Below are 19846 nucleotides of genomic sequence, written 5' to 3'. Positions count from 1 at the left end.
TCTGTCGTCTTCGTTACCACGTGTGCTGCTGTAAAGTAATAATAATGAAAGGATTGATAGTATATTTAGCGAGCACAGGTGAAAGCTCATGCTCTGACTCTGTTAATTCGCATTTTGCTTGATCACCCTTCCGTGCTTTGATTCCCTTTAATTCACCTTCATTAGTTCACATTTCAGTCGCCTTATGCTCTTAATAATGATTCCTTCTGATCACCTGGCAGTCACTCAACGGATTCTTCGTCTTCGACACACATGTGGAGCTCTCGCGGTGCTCCCGCCACTCCCGCCCCCACGATAACGTCGTCTAATATTTGATTTATTGATTTTGCTAATCATCTACGTCGACGGTTTCTTTCAAATTTTTGCCTGTTTCTAGTGATCAGGCGCACTGTTTTTTACTTTCACTCTTAGATACACCGGTCCTGATCAACTTTCATTGACACTTCGGTAGAGAGGAGGAGCGTCGCGGAGGAGAGGGCCAGGCGGAGGTACTACGGCAGTGGCATAGCCAGGGAGGGCCACACCGGGAGTCATCTCCAAGCCAAGGTGTACCCTGGAGACTGCCTTAGAACTACAGCACTAACAACCAAGGGTTACTAAAACATTTCATGCATAAAAAGGGAATTGCACTCACACCACTGCATGCGAACCACGCGTTCACTAAGTGAAACGTCACTATTTTTTGTAGCCGTCGCCGTGATGTGCCGTATTAAATCCCAAGTGCGATAAGATCGTTGTAGCACCCCACGTGCCGTACTCTGTGATGGGCTAGAGGGAAAATGCGTGGGTGCGGGCGGAAAAGGAACCTGGATTTATGCATGCCACCTTGACGCACTCGCCATGATTGTCTGTAGCCTAGGGACCTACAAGCAAAAGCTGGCCTTATTCCGAGGCAAAGGTCGTGAAAGTGGCCTCACATAGAGATTATCAGCCCAGAAATCCATAAAAGGTTTCACAAAACTCAACTTTTGATGTGCTGTTCCTAAACTCCCGACCCCACTGCCTCCCTCGACCCCCAGCGAGGACATGCAATAAAGTTTTATCTCACTCTTCTTACATAGTGTATGTGATTGATTTATGCCCGTCTTCTTTCCCTCTTCCTCCCAATGTGTAAGTTAGCAAATTGTACAGCCTTCCTTAATAAAGCTTTTGCAATGCTGCTGAAGCAATATATGGTGAAATTTAATGTTGTGCAAATATCAAATTTTCAACTTCAAAGCGAATTCGAATGATAAAAACCAAGTGCAAAGTGAATAGAATATTCTTTGAATATTTTCGAATACTTGTTGCACAATTACTGACTGTTGCAAAAAAAAAAAAAAAATTTCACCAACCAGAGATGAAAAATTAAGTTTTCTGTACAGTAAATAATATACAGGAAATTTATGCATTGTACACCATCATTGCTTGACAAAGTTGACAGTACCACATCTGCAGTTATTTAATGTTCTCATGAAGAAGGCATATCTGCTTGGTCTGCTCGGGGAAAAGCACAATTCCTCCAGGCAACAAAAACTGCGGATCACGAGACACACTAGTGCTGATGTCATCATAGTTTAATCTTCTAAGCATGTTTTCTGAACTGGAAGGAGCAATGACAACTGATTGACAGTGTTCATTGCTGGTGCTTCATATAAGGATAACCCAGAATAATGCAGGGTTTCCTTACTTTTAGGCATTTCTTCTCAATTTTGTGATGGCTGCCAATTTCTTTCGGTGGTTTTGTTCAGTATAATTTTAGCACTCTATTGCAACAACATGATCGGCCTCATACAATGCCATGCTCTGGCCACTACACTAGCACACTGGTGCAGCATTTGCAAAAGAGCGCTATGGGGTGACGTGGAAACTGAAACGAACTTGTCTATTTCTGCACCAAATTTAGCACAGGTATGCAATTCTTTGTGCTGATTTCAAATTACTTATGAAATTTTGTGTTGTTCAAATATTTCAAATCGTAAAAGTGAATTTCAAAGTGAATTGAATGCCAAACTATTCGAATCAAATATTCGAATATTCACACACCCCTAGTGAAATCTATTTGGAGAAGCAGACACAGTTGTCACTACTTAAATGTTGATAATTTCATGCACTCAGTCACCATGATAGTACAAGAGTACTTTATTTTCACTTAGAGGTCACCACTAAGAACCTACTACTTTGCTCTTCCAGATAAAGCTGGTCTGGCACAAAGGCAGCCGGGGTATCTTGATCAATACATAGTATATTAAATGGCTGGCTCTGGGTGCAACTTTCTATGAGCAGCTGCCGTACAATTATTGCATCTTTAGGTTGACGGCAGTCTATCTGAGCACTGATGTTGACGATTTTCAATTGATGGCACTTCACTTTCTGGCTCTACCAGTACTTCAATCAGCATATGCTCATTTTTATGATGCCTTCAGTCCCAGCTGATGAAGTAGTTCGTAAAACCATGTGATCTCAGAACACATTTTAAGGTTCCCTGGACACATAAAAAATTGGCAATAGTATAAATAAGTAGAAAACACCTTGTACACTGCCTTGCACAGCACATGTGGCAGTGCTTTCAAACCAATGGAACTGCACATCTGGCATCTGCATATAAACTTTTGCACAAAAGCATTGCTGTTCATGGATCACATGCAGTCACGTATAGTTCCGGTCTTACGTAACAAAGAGGCCGCATTTCCTGCACAGTGGGCGCGATCAGTTTCGATTTCGCCCTTGAAATTTGATGACGAATATCTTGAATTATGTGCAACTTTCGTGATTTCTAAAAAAATTGGTAAGTCATAAATTGGCACGCACTACAACTTTCCGATATGAACTGCCCTCAAGTCAATAATTAAAAAGTTAACAATTTTTGTTAATCGGTCTCATCAATGTCATTTTAGATGTGGCAAAGTATTTCCGCCTCGACATAGAGTATGTGTGCGAAAGCAACTGGAGCATGACTGTCGTAAAATTTTTACAAGAAATCTCTATTGTTAAAAAAAAAAACGTCCCATATGTAACTGCATGCACAGGCACATAGAAGAAACCTAAAAGTCCTACTAACTGACCGTTTACATTCATTCCATATTGAATACAATTTTCATTGTCATCTTGGGCAGCCAATCTATGCCAAAGCGCTTTCCTGTCGTTTTCGCATTCCAAAACGCTTTATAACCAACTCTCCGCCACACTTATATTGGAGATAAAAACACGAAGGCAGACCCGTTTCTAATGTGTGGGTGCACAGGCGCGTACCAACAAGTGATTTATTTTCGTTCTAGACACTTACTTATGTACAACACAAAAAAAAGAGAGAAAGAAAGGAAAAACGATGATCAGTTGTTAGTACGCGCATCACCCTGTGCGTGTCTTTTCTCCACCTGTCCTATCGTGAACAGTCATGAAGTGATATTAACTAGCCCCATAGCTGCTTTACCATCCTGCAGCTATCGCTTCGTAATTACCAATATATATGGCCCATTCGATCGCAACTACTCTTTCATTTTCAACAAGTTTAGGTAGTTACGGTGTGAACGGTAGCTACATATGCCATCGCCTACAGAGAGTTAGCACTTTAAACACTGCCATTTTCGTGTAGCACACAGCCTGGAGTTTAGAAAAAACTACCAAAACACACCTGCCAATTCGCGGGCTCACCCCCATGCAGGACCGCAACCGCTATATTTGTACTGACCAGTTTATCTGAACTGAGCCCTGCTCTCCCTACAATGGGGACTACCATTCAGCACATTGTAGCTCCCTAACGTGACCCATTTCACCTCGCGAGAAAGGTTCCGTGAAAAACGGAGCTCTTCTCAGTGTAGTCAGCTTGATTGCTCGATGAAGTTTCACTCTACCAGCATAAATTTGTTTCTTTCAGCTCCAGACCGTAGCAATTTGGTCATAGCCTCGGGGATGCAGTGATGTATGCGGATACTCCTAGCTCATTTGATTTTGATTTTCAGCTTGATTTTGGTTTCATAATGCTTCATGCTTGGCATCAAGCATTAAGCATTATGAAAAACAAGTGTTAGCAATCAACATCAATGGCATTAGCCAACTCTGCTGTCTATGTCCGTTAATGCACTGTAAGCAGAAAAAAAGAAGTTGTGTAGCTTGTACACAGCAAAAGAAAAGTGGCATAAGGAAAGCACACTTTTTTATTATCATTTCTTTTTGGATTTACACATACATGGTTGAGATGATCAGTGCTGCTTCTAAATAACATCAAATGTGTTGCTGGAGCCCCTGCTTTCCCTATTGTCCTCTAGAATGATCGTCCGCTTCGGGTGGCCATCAAGATCAACAAACAGGTAGCGGTACTCATAGTTCTTGTGACTGTCCTGTTAAGAAAGGGAAAAATTGAGCTGGCGAACTAATGATGCTATGTCTCCAAGCATTTTGCACATTTTGCACATTTTATGGTACTCTGAATGGTGAGGAATTCCCTATATTCAACGTAAGGCCAAGCCTCCACATATTACAAAAAGAAAGCAACATTTGGGAGAATGGTAAAGTGGGGTAGTGGGTTCTGGTTCATTATTCCTACAGTGTAAAAGACTGAGATGAAGGAAGAAGGTTTCTGTTATTCCTTTTGCACTGTAGGGATAGTGGAGAAGAATTGCAAGTTCACTCTAATGGAAGCTGCCTACTGAATAGGTACAAGCATGCAGGATAATCACATTGTTGAGGCTATCGGCCCTGGCCTCTGCGATTAGCTCCGGCAACGACGTTCTGGTGGAGCTAATTGTGGAGGCAACGGCCAATAGCCTCAACACCACGCCACGTGACGGTAGGTGGCGCAGCAACGCAGTTTTCCATCACTCCGCCACACACTGCAGACCCCACAAACTTTTGTGGCCGACAGCACATAGAAGAGAAACCACACACACACAGTGGTCGTCCATGTGGTTTCTCTTCTATGTGCAGCGTTCCTTCCACTGGTTGTTTATATTTAAAGAAAGAAAAAAAACATAGATCCGCACAGGCCAGACTTTGACAAGTGTGCCTGAGAGGACAAACGAACTAAGGGTAAATTAGACAGAGAAATCAAACATTCAGGATGCCCATGTAGACTGCATGTTTCAAACCCTTGCTATGAAAAATGTCCCTATAAGCAGGCTCAGTTGTATTTGATGAAACAAAGTTGAAAGCACAAGTATTAGTGGCAAATGACGAACTTCACAAGCATGATGCATGACATGCATGAAAGCAACACTACTCTTGAAGTGCTAGTAGTAGAGTAGTCTTTCTTTGGGCTAACAAACACTACATAGGTGTCTAGGGGACTGGCAAAAAGGTTGAGAGAGCCCGATATAGTGTCCAGCTCCAATTTAGCTAAATGCTCAGAGAATGTATGCCTATAGACACTTTACGTTTGCTGTGAAATAGAGTGTTGAACGTACCTCTCTGACTTCAAGATGTACAGTTCCAGATCTGCTAGGCCCCTTGATGTAGAACTTCATACGCATGTAGTTGATGCCATCTTTAATGTATTCCATGTGGCTAACATGCCTGGAGGTGAAAAAAAAGCACAATAATGATAATTTGATACTTTTATACTAAGTTACCATTGTACTGTTATGTAGAGATGCAACTCTACGGCAGCTAGAGATAACACTTTTGCGTGGTGTCACGATATAATTTTGGATTTGCTTTTGTTTAAGAATAGAAAAGTTCAACTCCACCATCATGAAACAACAGAATATTGCACATTTTCCCAGTATCATGGAAGGCATGTTGCCCCTCTGACTTTCATTTAGTGACATCAGTTGCCAAACACTGGCACCGATCTACCTGAATATACTCATGAAGCCAATGCACAATCAAACCAAGGAAAGGTATAAGGTAAAGTAACTACCGTAAAATACCGAGCAAGCACCCCCCCTAAGGTGAAAGAAAATCCGACAAGATTTGGAGGGGGGGCCCTTACTCGGTTGCGGACCAAAAATTCAAGATGGTGGCGGAAGAGCCGCTAAGAATAAAGAATGCACACCCGTGCTTCTAATTAAATGCCTTATTGAATAGCATGCATTGCCAGCTTTTATACAATCTTGTCGGGCACATAAATACAGTGAATGAAACAGTTAAAACGGCAGGAGGGGCGGGGGGGGGGGGCTTGCTCAGTCATTGGCGCATATTTCAAACCTCCTGAAAAAGGAAGGGGGGTGCTGCTCGCTCAGGCAGGGTCGCTTGCTTGGGATTTTACAGTATATTTTTAATATAAAATGTACAATTAATTATGAATGAAGGAGAAATGTGCAATAAGCTCAATATCCTTGAAAGGCCCCTAAACCATCCAGAGGTCGAAGTTTAGTTGTGGCATTGCAATTGTGCACGAGTCTACAGCGAACACGTATCCGCAAGAATTTTTCAAGATGGTGCCATAGCAACGGAGTTACATGCATTTGATTATTGAAATGTAGCCCTTCCTCGATTCGTTCTTTCCTTCGTTACTTCATTACGCTCTGTTCACCGACTTGTCTCTCCTGCTGGCTAGTGCTCCTCCTCGCCATGCGAGGCGGAAGAGCAGGGAGCGTGCCTTGATATATTACTTGATACGTTAAAAATATATCGGAGGTTGTTAATGAGCCCTTTAAAAGGGTAATGGGGAAACAAGGTAGAAGAAAATAAAAAAGGGGATATTCAAAATGTAGACTGGCATCTGTAAGTGGCATCAGTAAGTGCCGTATCTTTTGTTAAAACCAGTTGCCTCCTAGCATATCGGCTGCTAGCTGCTGCTTTTTTGCCGTCATTCTGTGGTGCCTTCCCGCTGCTGCATGCCACTGCACACCCAACATGGGAGCCGTGACAACACTGAGAACAAAGTAACACCGTTTTTAGCCAAATGCCTTGATTACTTGAGGGATGAAAAAAAAAAAAAGAATACAGTCACCATCGTGGAACTGCTTTTGTCAATGAAATTGGCATTGCATTTGTTCAGAACAGTGGTCGGTGCATATATAAAAGCGTAAAATTTGTACTTCCGAGAGAAATGTTTCCAGTAGTTGTGACATACTACTGTCACAACTAAATCCGCATGATAGACCACATTCATAATGCATTATAAGCAATAAGTGCACTGTAAAAGAACATTACTTGAAGGTAAACATTAGACAGAAGTCTGTCTGGTTGGGTAAGTAAACGAGATAACTGATATTTATTCTCCAACCAAAGTTACGAAGACACGTAAAAACCCGACGTTTCGGAACCAGCTCGGTTCCTTCCTCAGGGGGGACTGCGGCGGCTTGGCAGCGGCCTCTTTAAGGCACTTTCGCGGCGGTTAAAGGCCAACTCCGGCGATTTTTTGGCCATGTCAAAGTAATGGTGCTTTTATGTTCCTGAGACGCTCCTGTTACGGGCCCGATAGCAGAAATACTCGGCAAATTGGAGAATAATTTTAAATAAGCAAAAAAGCGTAACACCGAAACCGAAACCCGACCGAGTGTACTGTCTACGTATGACGTAGACGTTGTTACGAACGAACCGGAAGTCGTGCAAGGCATGCCGGTCACGCCGGCGCGGAGTATGAAAACTGTGACAGTCGGGACGACCAGAGAAGCGCCGGCCAAACTAACGCTGTCTGTCGCCTTGTGCACAACAGAAGCGGCCGAAGCGCCGAAGTTAGCGGTGCCCTCGGCTGCGTCACTTCCGTCGGCTTGCCAATACTGACGTCACAGACGCAATGTTGCCAATAATTGTGGGAAGCCAGGAGGGCGTTTGCAGACAATCTTTAAAATTCATTTGCAAACAATCTGCGCATGTCTCAAGCCTGTAATTTGGCATAAATGACGGAAACGTGCAAAGGAACGTACCCAGCGAATTTCATTGAGATCCATCGACCTCAAAAAATCGCCGGAGTTGGCCTTTAACGACCCCACGCATTACCGAGGAGCGTAGCCCATGCGCATACACCGGGGGGAGAGTTCCGAGTGAACGGTTGATATTTTGAGGGGTCCTCTGTATATGCCACGACTCCAGTAGTAACCTCCTCCTCCACTTGGTTTCACTTTCGAGGATGGCGGTTCCGTTGAAGTCTATTCTGTGGTCAAACGTCTCTGCGTGCTCGGCGACGGCGCTGCGTTCTTTGTTGAGTTTACGGATGTCGTTGACGTGTTGCCTAATCCGTTCGGGGAAGTTTTTGGTCTCGCCGATGTATGACGAGGGGCAGTCGGCACACGGTATTTTGTAAACGACGCCGGGCGCCCTGTCTTTTGTTGGTCGGTCTTTCGGGCGGGGAAGGAAGCGGCCCAGCGTGCATGAAGGCACGTGCGCGATGTGCACGCCTTCTTTCCTAAAAATCCGAGCCAACGCCTCGCTGGCTCCCTGGACGTATGGGACCGACACGCGTTTTGGAGAGCTGTTCGTCAATGCTGGCTGGGAGTCGCGTAACCTCTTTTTCTCTGCGCGGCGGGCGACGGATCGAATGAAATTTCTGGGATAACCGTTTTTTCTGAGGTCCGCAATTACGCGGGCCTCTTCTTTCCGGCGTTCCGTGTCAGTGGAACATATCTTTTTGGCTCTCTGAAGTAATGTGGACACAACGGAGGCCTTGGAGCCAGCGAGGCGTTGGCTCGGATTTTTAGGAAAGAAGGCGTGCACATCGCACACGTGCCTTCATGCACGCTGGGCCGCTTCCTTCCCCGCCCGAAAGACCGACCAACAAAAGACAGGGCGCCCGGCGTCGTTTACAAAATACCGTGTGCCGACTGCCCCTCGTCATACATCGGCGAGACCAAAAACTTCCCCGAACGGATTAGGCAACACGTCAACGACGTCCGTAAACTCAACAAAGAACGCAGCGCCGTCGCCGAGCACGCAGAGACGTTTGACCACAGAATAGACTTCAACGGAACCGCCATCCTCGAAAGTGAAACCAAGTGGAGGAGGAGGTTACTACTGGAGTCGTGGCATATACAGAGGACCCCTCAAAATACCATCCGTTCACTCGGAACTCTCCCCCCGGTGTATGCGCATGGGCTACGCTCCTCGGTAATGCGTGGGGTCGTTAACCGCCGCGAGAGTGCCTTAAAGAGGCCGCTGCCAAGCCGCCGCAGTCCCCCCTGAGGAAGGAACCGAGCTGGTTCCGAAACGTCGGGTTTTTACGTGTCTTCGTAACTTTGGTTGGAGAATAAATATCAGTTATCTCCTAAAGAACATTACGCACTTGGGCCACTCCCGTTGTATACAGTTGAAAGGTGCAATCAGCTTTTTGTTTGTGTAATGAAGCACCGCTACGTCTCTGCCTTGCTTCTTTCAAAAACAAATGAACCATGCAATTGAGAAGGGTACAGAGATGCCTGTGGCTAAGGAAATGAGCAGAGGGAAGCAGCACAGCATCACACAGGAAGCGCAGAAACAGCACGGTATTGATGCCTCATGTGTATTTATAATCACAATGGTAAATAGCGGGCGACGATGTATTGCAATGGAAGGTTAGTTTAGAAGAGCATCGTGCAACAGAACATGGTTCGACGTAAGGTTAGGATGTGAAGCGGTATGCCTTTTGCAGCTACTGTCTAAACCCGGAAGTCGTGAGATCGAATCCCGGCCGGATTCGAGGTCGCGGGTCAGCAGTTGAGCGCCATAACCACTAGACCACCGTGTCGGGGCTTGCGTAAATTTAAGTGCTGGAATCTGTAGACGAGGCTCATGTAAACATGTGAGCCAAATATTACTGCACTGCCTACAGCAGAGAATGCAAAATCTCATATCAAAACAGCAAAAAAGAAGCTCGCTATGTCTTTTCAATGTTATTATAAGTTACCAATTTCTTGATCATGAGAACACTCACAGTAATAGTACTGTTATTGCTAAAGTTAAATAAATGAAAGATATATATGTCTGCAATTTCAAGAAAACAAAAAAATGTGTTTCAGCCTTGCTCTCCCAGTCTCAATCGATGGCCTCCTGCTTAATCTAGGGTCACCCCAAAACCACACATAAAAAAAACATGCCTGCGTCGTCCTCGGCTTGTTGTTTCCCCATGTCCTTGCAAAGGTTCACCGAGAGCAGCCTTTACTCGGGGGTCAGCTCGGCAGCGTTCCAGAGCTCGTGAGTACACAGAGTTGGGGCTATGTCCCGAGAAAAGCTCATGGAAGATTGTGTAGAACATGAGCCCTGCACAGATGAGCAAGACACAGGATATTTGCTAGGGTAAGTGGTGTATAAAGAAATGCAGGTTATGCTGCACATACTTAAACCTTGGAATTCAAACTGATAACATGCTCCAAGCAAAAACGAAATATATTTGTTCAGCTAGCATACTATCACGAAAACAGCCACCGGCACAAATACAATTTGAAAGCAAGAGCTAACTACAATGCAGATTGCCTTGGCCTATGATTGGTTGCTTCTTTATAATTGCCTGCTTGCATGAGAACATTCACATTCTAGTACCAAGTGCAGCTAAACTTAGCAAAGCAGTTCTTAGCTAATGCTGCCAAACTGAAGTTTATGTTAAGCTTTGTCGGCTAAACTGCTAATCTCATTGCTTCACACAATAAAAGATGACCTGCTTAGGTATACCCCTTATAGCAAATACACCAAGCATCCTTGGTGCTGAAGACATACAGAAGTGTTGACATTCTAGCCCAAGAGCAGTAGCGAATGTTTCAGGAATACAATATCAACGAATGATAAACACCTACAAAAAGTATTGTGGGGTCAATGCTCATGCGATATTATTAAAAAGTTGCGAGGGTGTACATGGCTAAAGCGATAGGCTGATGAGGAGCATGCTCACCTGTAACTCCGAGCCCTGCAAGTATCACACCTAAGTAACTTGCGTCTTTTGTGCTCTGCTTCACTGGAAAGAAAACAATGGCGATCTGATGAAAATATTCCAGAGTGCGTCAACAAACACAGAAAAGTCCTGTGCCATCATGGTGGTACTACAACCTTGAACTGCACAAGAGAATCCAAATACAATGCACTGTGCAAGACACAGGAACTTGTAGTGTGTACAACAGCATGTCAAAAAATTAAATTCTGGGGTTTTACTTGCCAAAACCACGATACGATCATGAGGCATGCCTTAGTGATGTACTTAGGATAAATTTTGACCAGCTGGTGTTCTTTAATATGTGGCTTAACCGAAGTAAACGGCCGTTTTTAAACTTCACCCTCACTGAAATGCAGCCATCATGGGAATTGAGCCCACGTCCTCAAGTTTCACAGTGCAACCCCATTGCCACTGAACTACCATAGCATGGGCATTTACCATTACCACCCCGGGCCACGTTATTCACTTTGCACAGCCTCTGCCAGCTGCAAGTGTGATGCGTGCAGAACATGAGACTGTCCGGGTCAGCAATGGCAATATTAATCAGTCCCATGTAGGTTAGTACAACCAAATTACGCTTGAGTTGAGGCTTATGTTCATTCTGAGGGAAAGCCTTTTTTAGGGTACGTGTGTGGGGAGGGAGGGGCAGGTTCATTAATATTTCTGGCAAACACATAAAATGCATCAATATGGAGGAAGTTGCACAGGAGCAAAGGGAGCACCATACACATGGCGGTAGCACAAAGCTACAAAGGAAACCCGCATATGTTCTTCAGCAAACAAGCTTTGTTCTTGAAGAAAAATAAGTTTTGATTCTGAAATTGAGCCTCACTGCACCATGTTTCATCATTTTTTTTCAACTGCAAAGCTGTCCTTCCGATTTGGAGGAACTAGGGTTGCCACCTGCCCGGTTTTGGACCGGCCGGGCCGGTTTTTTAGACAAGGGGCCGGTCGCCGGTCCGCACCTAAGACCGGCCGTCATTGGCCGGTTTTTTGCTCATCGTATCCCGGGTATTTTTTTTACTCTTCTCCGTGTTGACCGCACGTGTTGACTGAAGAATTCCACCTGCGCGGTCGGGGACTGACCGCGTTGTCCAACAACTACGACGGTAAATATTTATCGTCAATCACCAAAACTCTTACGCTATTAGACAAGCACTTTCTGGGATCCCTTCAAGTCTAGCGATCATTGGAATAGAGCATATTATTGCACGTGTATGGTACATGAATATCCGACATTTTTGTGGCCTAGGTACATTTTAACATTCCTTTGTGTCTATAATGCCACTGGCCTATTGGATTCAGATGCAAATAAGAGCTTTTTTTAGGGACGAAGCATTGTGGTTCCTTTTCAGTGCAGCACATTCAGACTAATAAGCGAAGCGTCATTCCAATCACGGGTACTTTTATGTCAGCAATTAGGCTAGTTGGTTAGCTGAGTGTGCTGCTTTTGTTTGTGCATTGGGTTTATTTGGCTCAATGAAAGCAATGTTACATTAAATGGCACTGCATGCCGAAGAATTGACATAGCGTCTATTGTTCAACATTATTTTAATCTCCTGTTAACTCCCCCCTCCCTCCCCCCCGAATAAGGGCCGGTTTTTTTTTCGGTAAAAGGTGGCAACCCTAGGAGGAACACAATTTTTTAAAATTCTGCGCAGTTACGGGAAAGAAAACAACTTTTGACTAGTGAAAACGAGCCGGCTGTCAGTTTCTTCCTGCAGCTCACAGACTTGATAAACACTAGTTATTTGACAGATTGATAGGTCAACTCTTGCATTTCAAAGTTACAGCACAAACAATTATCCACAGATGCAATGGAAATGAAGATGTAACAGTTGCAAATGCAGCAGCAGCAATCTGAGGCAACCACTTTTATCACCCAACTTTAGGGGTAAAACTGCAAACTTATGCTTGCTTGATTAACTACATGACTGTAAACACAGAGTACAATAAAAAAGGGGGCAGCTTCTTGGGTCCACATTAAAGTTCCACACCTTTCTGGCCTAAGGTAAGCTGTCCTCCATCTGTATCCTTGGCCTCAGATAGTGCATTGGTGTTTTTGTTAGTGGTTGTTGATGCTGGTCGAAGCCACAAGATCGTAGGTCGAAGCCCAGCCAACCTCAGGAGGGCTCCATCTTTCTCGCTTGTCTGTATTTGTCCATTTACAGAGCGGTGCGCAAGGCTTGAGATGTTCCTGAAGCCTTTTGCTTTGCAGCCAGTAACCAGAACATGAACCTTGGAGGTCAGTGTCATCTGGATTGAGAGAGAATAACACACGAAATTTGTCAACAAGACCACACGTTTACTCTCTCAAGCAAGTGCTAATACAAGCAGCAAAATCTGCGCAGAGCTACGCATATTAAGTAGCTGCGAATGTAGCTAAATCAGTGAGCTTATCTACACGATAGAAGAGCCTATCTAAAATTGACGCTACACGAACAGGTTACACCAAGGAAATGTTATCCACACCTAATCTGTACAGACGCCGGCAACAGCTCAGCGAAACTGTCAGAGGAAACCAGTAGCAGCCTTGCCAGGCCTTAAAGCAAGCAAGGTCCTCTGGTTTTTGGAAATAAGGGGGCCCTACTGGTAAATTTCTCACTAGTTACCCAAAGTCAAATGTCTGCAATGTTAGAGAGGTAGCCCTTTAGATTAGATAAATACGCACGAAATCAGGAGACTTCACAGCAGAGAAGCACAAAGAGAAGCTCAGCAACTCTTTCCACAACATCATTTTATTATACACTGATCGGTGATCTTACTAATGAAGCAGTGGAAGACAAGAAGCACGCCTTCACGAACATGCTGGCACCATGATTACTTCAACGTAGTAACGAAAACAGTGCTGAATTCCGCAAAAGGGCTTCAACACGCTTAAATTCTACTTGCCCAAGACAGCCCGAATGCGGGAAGTACATGATTACACATAATCAAACTCGATCAAAACAATTAAACTAGCTGCAATGTCGCAGAAGGTTACGACGGTGGTATTCGCTACTCACATCGAGCGCTTGACGAAAAACACGGCTGAAACTTCAAGAAACGATAATGTATTCACACAGGCACAACAACTGCAGACACAGCATAACGAGGACTAGGAATGACCGCAAAAATCAGCTAATTAAGAAAAGTGCGCGAACTTCTCGGCGATGCAGACCATGTTTGCGAGCAACCATGCCTACAACGCGTTCAGAAACGCATGGATGTATCGGATGTAGGTTTAATATTTGCGATAGAGCTACAGCACGAAACCTTCACCAAGATTATTTCGAAGGAAAACAAGTGAAAACACTCGCTTCATGAAAACACGAGAAATCAAAAAGCTTTGATCAAAGTGCTGCAGCAAACTCGGTGGAAAGTTAAGCATAATACTGCTTTAAGTTGCGTGGTTGTTACACCTGTTAGAGCGTGGAGTACTCCACATGGAAACATGGCAAAAGAGAATAGGGAGGTGGCACCATCTGTTGATAGCAGACCACAATAGCCGCTTCAGAAAAGTCGTTCCGTCACTTTAATATCTTTAGCCGCTTTAAGCACAGCTGTGGTGACAGATTTTCATATGATCGAACAGAAGCAGAATCGGTACCATCCGCCTTGAGCAAGTCAGCGCTTACAGAACGTTGGCTTACAGTTACAGTTCTGTCATCTATCCAAGCACGGCCGGTTCGTATGGCGGGAAATATAAACAGTAACCAGAGTCGGTAGTTGCGGAAAGCCTATAACGCAATAAACCGGTGAAACGTGTCCCAGTTTCATTGAGTGGTAAGATCAGGCTATTAATGCAGACTGCTGTTCAGGCATTTAATACAATATTATGTACACGATAGCAGGCCACCATGTTTGCAGCCACCTGTTTGCTGATCTTGTTTGCTGCAGATCAGGGCCGTACCCATGAATTTTTTTTCTCAGGGTGTTTGTGTGTAGAACGGCTAACTTTGGCAAGTGGTGGTCGCTGTGAGGGCATGCAAGTTTTTTAGTGTCACCCGAAAAGTTAAAGCATGAAAAAATTCGGCAGATCCCACGTACCGTGGGAGTCGATGTTATGCGAAGCATGCGGCGGGAAGGTGACTGTGGCGTAATTTTTTTTTACTGAGCGAAACGTTACAAAATGACGCTAAAGATTTGTATAAATTTTATACGCACACATATATGTTGAAGAGCTGCATATATGTTATATAACCAGTTTAGAGTTGGGTAACGCTGCCAACGGCAACGTGGGTATTACCAACACCAGAAGCGGTAAGCTGAAGGGCTTATACTTGTCCCTTATGATGGAGAACGCACGCACGTTTCATGAACCCATGTGCATGTGTGGAAGATGTTCTTGACAGTTCTTGAACAAGGTCATCATCATCGTGATCAGTGAGCACCAGCAGCTGGTCGTGACTTGTTATCGGACCTGGTCGTGATCGCGGTGACGAGGGGTCCATGTGTAGTGAAGTATAAGGTATAGTACAGCTGTTGGAAATCGTGGATGCCTCGGTCATTTCGTCGACAAATTGTCTGTCGATAGAGCCGGCGACATGTCAGAACCTTAAGTCACCTTTCGCGTTGGTGAGGTATAGGCCGTCGAGGCTGATAGGCCTGGACAGTGCTACGTAGACCAACATCAGTGGATAGCGCTTGTATTCGTAGACTACTCGGGCGTATGTGGCCTACGTAGCGTAGTCTACAAAGCGGCTGTCAATCAATCTGTCATCATCCTCGGTCAGCCTGAGGCCATCGCCCAGCCTCGTAAGAAATGAAGAGGACACTGCGTCGTTCTGGCGGACTAAGTGCACTTTACGATGTCATGATGTGAATATCACACGTAACTTTCATTAATATATTTCTCCGGGGTCGAGTAATGCTTCAATATAGCTTGCTGAATCATAGGAATACAAATGTAATGTTTATTAGACTGCAATAAAAGCGGAGCCAACACTGGAACCACAGACGTTAATCTGATATGACGCCTGTATCGTAAGAGTACATATGTAATGTTTGTTGCTTTCTTGCAAAATTAGATAGCCACCGCCACAGCCACAATTGACGCTGCACTGGCATTACGCCTGCACAGGCTGTTTTTTCCAAACCAGTTTATAGATCTAGCGTGGCTCTGTGGTAGAACACCTGATTGCCACGCGGAATGCTTTGGGTTCGATTCTTGCTGGGATCCTAATTTTATTCTTTTCATTCGTCGGGTCAACGCTGCCGATGTCGGTTTTACTTAACGCTCTCGCATTTAAGTTACCAATGTCTGTTCTCGCTGTTCCTGGGTAGATATAAACTGTTAATCACCTGTGTCGCACACCCGTACACCATGGCCCGTGGTAAACGGGTATGTGCCACACAGGTCTAGAGGAAAGGGTTTGGCGACGTGCGCGACAGGACTTTCACGTTATTCATGTCATGACCCGACAGTCATATTCGTCAAATCGTCTTACCCTCCCATGCCAATTTTGGTCTACACAACGTTAAAGTGGCGATCATGAGAGCGTCCAGACGTAGGCGGCTAGATAGATAGATAGATAGATAGATAGATAGATAGATAGAAAAGCTCAAAGTGCCAAAGGTTCGTTAAGAAATGCTTCGCATTTAAAATTTCGGGGGGTGTCAGAACCCCCTTAATCCCCCACCCCCTTAGTTACAGCCCTGCTGCAGATTATCTGCGGGGTATGCACGCGAATAAACGCAAACGATGAAAACGGAAAAGGGAGTTAGGGAAGCAATGGAAACTGCTAACGTATTGTCACTCAACCAGTGACGTGAGTTACGGAGGGGAAGGGGGACTAGCGTAGGCGTGCACGAAAGGGGAGGGGGGGAGGAGGAGGCACCCCCCTAATCATCGAAGGGGGCGTCAAGTCTGCCCCATACCTCTACTCATCCGGAACTATACCACTGCGGTGAATCTTGCCTCCGCTAACGTAGAGCCCTGCGCACGCCTATGGGGATTGGTACTCGACCCTCCCCCCTCCGCCCGCTGGGCGGCATATACCTCATCTACCATAATTAGCGGCCGTATTTTGTTGTAGATGTGCGCTATAATGCTGGAATGAGCCTTGCACAAGCAAACCTCCAAATTCTGATCACAGCAATGCCACATTAATTATGTCGTGTACCTCACTCTCAATGACAGTTATTTCGGCTGGAAACCACCTTCCCAACACCCCTGATATTGGGAAACCTACGCCTCCCCATTGAACAGTATATTGAGTGTAGGTGTACCTGAAAACGTTAGCCCAGCTGTCATAGGCGTATCTAACGGGGGGGAGGGGGAGCAAGGGGGTCATAGACCCCCCCCCCCCCCTTTCTCACTTTCGACAGTGATCATTGTCGGCTGCAGATTGGGAAACCAGCAAATGAGGCAAAGTTTTACTTGAACGCAGTAATCACGTAATTATGTAATGAAATTTGTCCTACGATTCTGCTGTGACGACTGTGCTCATGACCACGCACTGTAGGCTCTCTGCGCTGCGGGCTGCCTATGCGGCACTTTCGCGCCTTGCGCTCAAGCATTGCAGAGGAGGCTACCGCTCATCAGGGGCTCTATAATGTTAGAGCCATCTGTCATGATTTTATTTTGTTCTTCCTGGCCTGAACTTTACGTAATAGGCGACGCTAATAGGGCGGGAACCACTAAACGTTTTATAGCCCGATCAAACGCTCTCTTTTTTCAAGAAAGTTAGTTTCTTTCTTTGAAAACGATTAGTATCGCCACTGCTCCATATCCAGGCTGCCGTGAGTTGACGAGTGTGCAGAAGTGTCGAGTATTTTAGTTGTGCCGAGCCAGGGGAGCTAAAAAAGGTTCCCGCTTTAGTCTTCGATTAACCTGCTTCAACTAGCTTATCATATGGCAGCCTGAAGTGATCGCGGCGGCACGTCAAAACAAGGCGATAAATAGGGCTCCGTGTTTTCGGTGTTTATTTTTCTTGAAAATCGGTCGGTGTTTATCGGAGTTTATATTTTTGGCAGAAATTCGGCGTTTATCGGGGTTCATTTCTCGTAAATCCGCAATTCTCCGAAATTCTGAGTTTTGCATTATCCTCAAAACCCCAAAATCTTAGGTCAATTCATATCTGAATACTAAGACGTAAAAACACACGATGAACATTTTTTTCTATAAGGTTTGGATGCACAAGAACATATAGGCACAAGCGAAATACTTGAACACAAAACACCTGCATTTGTGCGTATTAACAACCTTATGCTTAAAGCTTATTGTAAAACACTCAAGCATACTTTGCGAGGTTGCTGTCAGTGATCGAAGCGCGCTCCTTTCGATTGATGACTCTTAGCTTTGAATTCCCTTTCAACGTTAGCGCTAAGAAACAGGAAGCGCCAGAAGACGCAGCGCGCAGCGAGAAAGCCCTAGCCACTGGACATTGTGAAACAGTCTCCAAAACGACAGGGCTCCAACAATGTTACATATTTCATAGCCCTGATAGTTCGCAAAGTCGCTCAGGAGATGGCTCATGTCGTCAGTTTCAAGAAGCACTAATTGAAAAATAGGCGCATACGATGCGAACGCGCAGGGCAGCTCATGCTTCACGTTTGGATTCACAATTTGAACACAGTACCAAAACGATTCTTTAGTGTACTGGAGTTGATCGCATAGGTTCCTCTCAGATGTCTGTCTCCACTTTTCGGCGACAGCCGCGTAGTATCCGTGAAAGTCTGCGACAGTCGTTAAGCGGTCAGTCTCGTCAAGGAGGTCCAACAGACTTGTGACATCTGATGCGAAGACCTCGGCGTTGGATCACCCCATTGACTGATGAGTGCTTGCAAACGAGCCCCCAGTGTAGGATAAACTTGGTGTACTGGGGTACTCTCTGCCTCAAGTTCCTTGATGATTGAGTGCAGGCACACGGACTGGTCTTCAGAAATCTCATCTTAACGAGATGAGATTTCTGAATAACATCTCCTATACTTTCCTAGGCATTATTGTCTGTTAGTTCTCATTAATATTGTGTCTAACAAAGAAAAAACGAGCCCTTAAAAGCCATCTTCTTTCCTTCATTCATAGCAAGGGTCTCGTTCTGGCAGACTTGATGCCTTCAGGTAGTATACCAGGGATTATTGGTCAGCTGCCAGCCCGTAAAAAGTTCACGTGCTACGTGACGCCAAAAAGGCAGAAAAAGAGTCCTCCACACTCGCCGCCTTGGCTGCGATCGGCGCTGACTAACACTCCTTGGTGTAAATGCACATATATACAAGTGGACGGGGGATGACCGCCGCCGTAGCGACGCGTTATTCGAAGGTCGCAGGTTCGGTCCCTGCCGGCGGCAAGTCATCTTTTCGTCCATTTTACTTTCTTCACATTTATATTCCAATTAATACAAATAACATATCCTATACTTTCCTTGGCATTATTGTCTGTTAGTTCTCATTAATATTCTGTCTAACAAAGAAAAAACGAGCCCTTAAAAGCCATCTTCTTTCCTTCTTTCATAGCAAGGGCCTCGTTCTGGCATACTTTATGCCTCGAGGGATTATTGGTCAGCTGCCAGCTCGTAAAAAGTTCACGTGCTACGTGACGCCAAAAAGGCAGAAAAAGAGTGTTCCACACTCGCCGCCTTGGCTGCGATCGGCGCTGACTAATACTCCTTGGTGTAAATGCACATATATACCCTATAAAGTGGACGGGGAGATGACCGCCGCCATAGCTCAGTGGTAGAACATCGGACGCGTTATTCGAAGGTCGCAGGTTAGGTCCCTGCCGGCGGCAAGTTATCTTTTCGTCTACTTTACTTTCTTCACATTTATATTCCAATTATTACAAATAACATCTCCTATACGTTCCTTGGCATTATTGTCTGTTAGTTCGCATTAATATTGTGTCTAACAAAGAAAAAACGAGCCCTCAAAAGCCATCTTCTTTCCTTCATTAACTGAAAGTATATATTATACGCGTATGAATCCATCGCGCCAGCTGCTAAAAGTAGCCGCTGCCAATGTGATTGGCGGGCAACCTTCTTGAATTACGTTCAGAATGAGACACTGTGTGGCTATCGCAAAAAAAAGTTTACTGTTCAACATAGCAATGCGCTGTTTATTGTGCACACTTCATTTGAACACCGCGAGTTTTCGCCGACATGTGGGGTC

General features: G+C 44.9%; 1 protein-coding gene across 3 annotated transcripts in view; it reads right to left on the bottom strand.

Moving 5' to 3' along the window:
- Positions 1-4149: 4149 nt before the first annotated feature.
- LOC119376275 (mitochondrial import inner membrane translocase subunit Tim21) overlaps positions 4150-19846 on the bottom strand; it is a 115137-nt gene continuing 99440 nt past the window's right edge. The window contains exons 1-6 of one of the 3 annotated variants that reach the window (XM_037646185.2): positions 13765-13980; positions 12757-13015; positions 10721-10783; positions 9933-10095; positions 5382-5490; positions 4150-4319 (exon numbers count right to left, since the gene is read on the bottom strand). In XM_037646185.2, coding sequence (XP_037502113.1) covers positions 4194-4319; positions 5382-5490; positions 9933-10095; positions 10721-10783; positions 12757-13015 — 720 coding nt within the window. In that variant the 5' untranslated portion in view covers positions 13765-13980 and the 3' untranslated portion in view covers positions 4150-4193. Of the gene's footprint in view, positions 4320-5381; positions 5491-9932; positions 10096-10720; positions 10784-12756; positions 13016-13764; positions 13981-19846 lie in introns of those variants that run through there. The other 2 variants (XM_049410975.1, XM_037646189.2) reach the window with 2 other exon arrangements.

The sequence above is a fragment of the Rhipicephalus sanguineus genome, chromosome 1 (genome assembly GCF_013339695.2).
Source record: "Rhipicephalus sanguineus isolate Rsan-2018 chromosome 1, BIME_Rsan_1.4, whole genome shotgun sequence".
NCBI lineage: Eukaryota > Metazoa > Arthropoda > Arachnida > Ixodida > Ixodidae > Rhipicephalus > Rhipicephalus sanguineus.
Note: the sequence above shows the minus strand (reverse complement) of the source record. Positions and strands in the feature narration are given on the sequence as shown.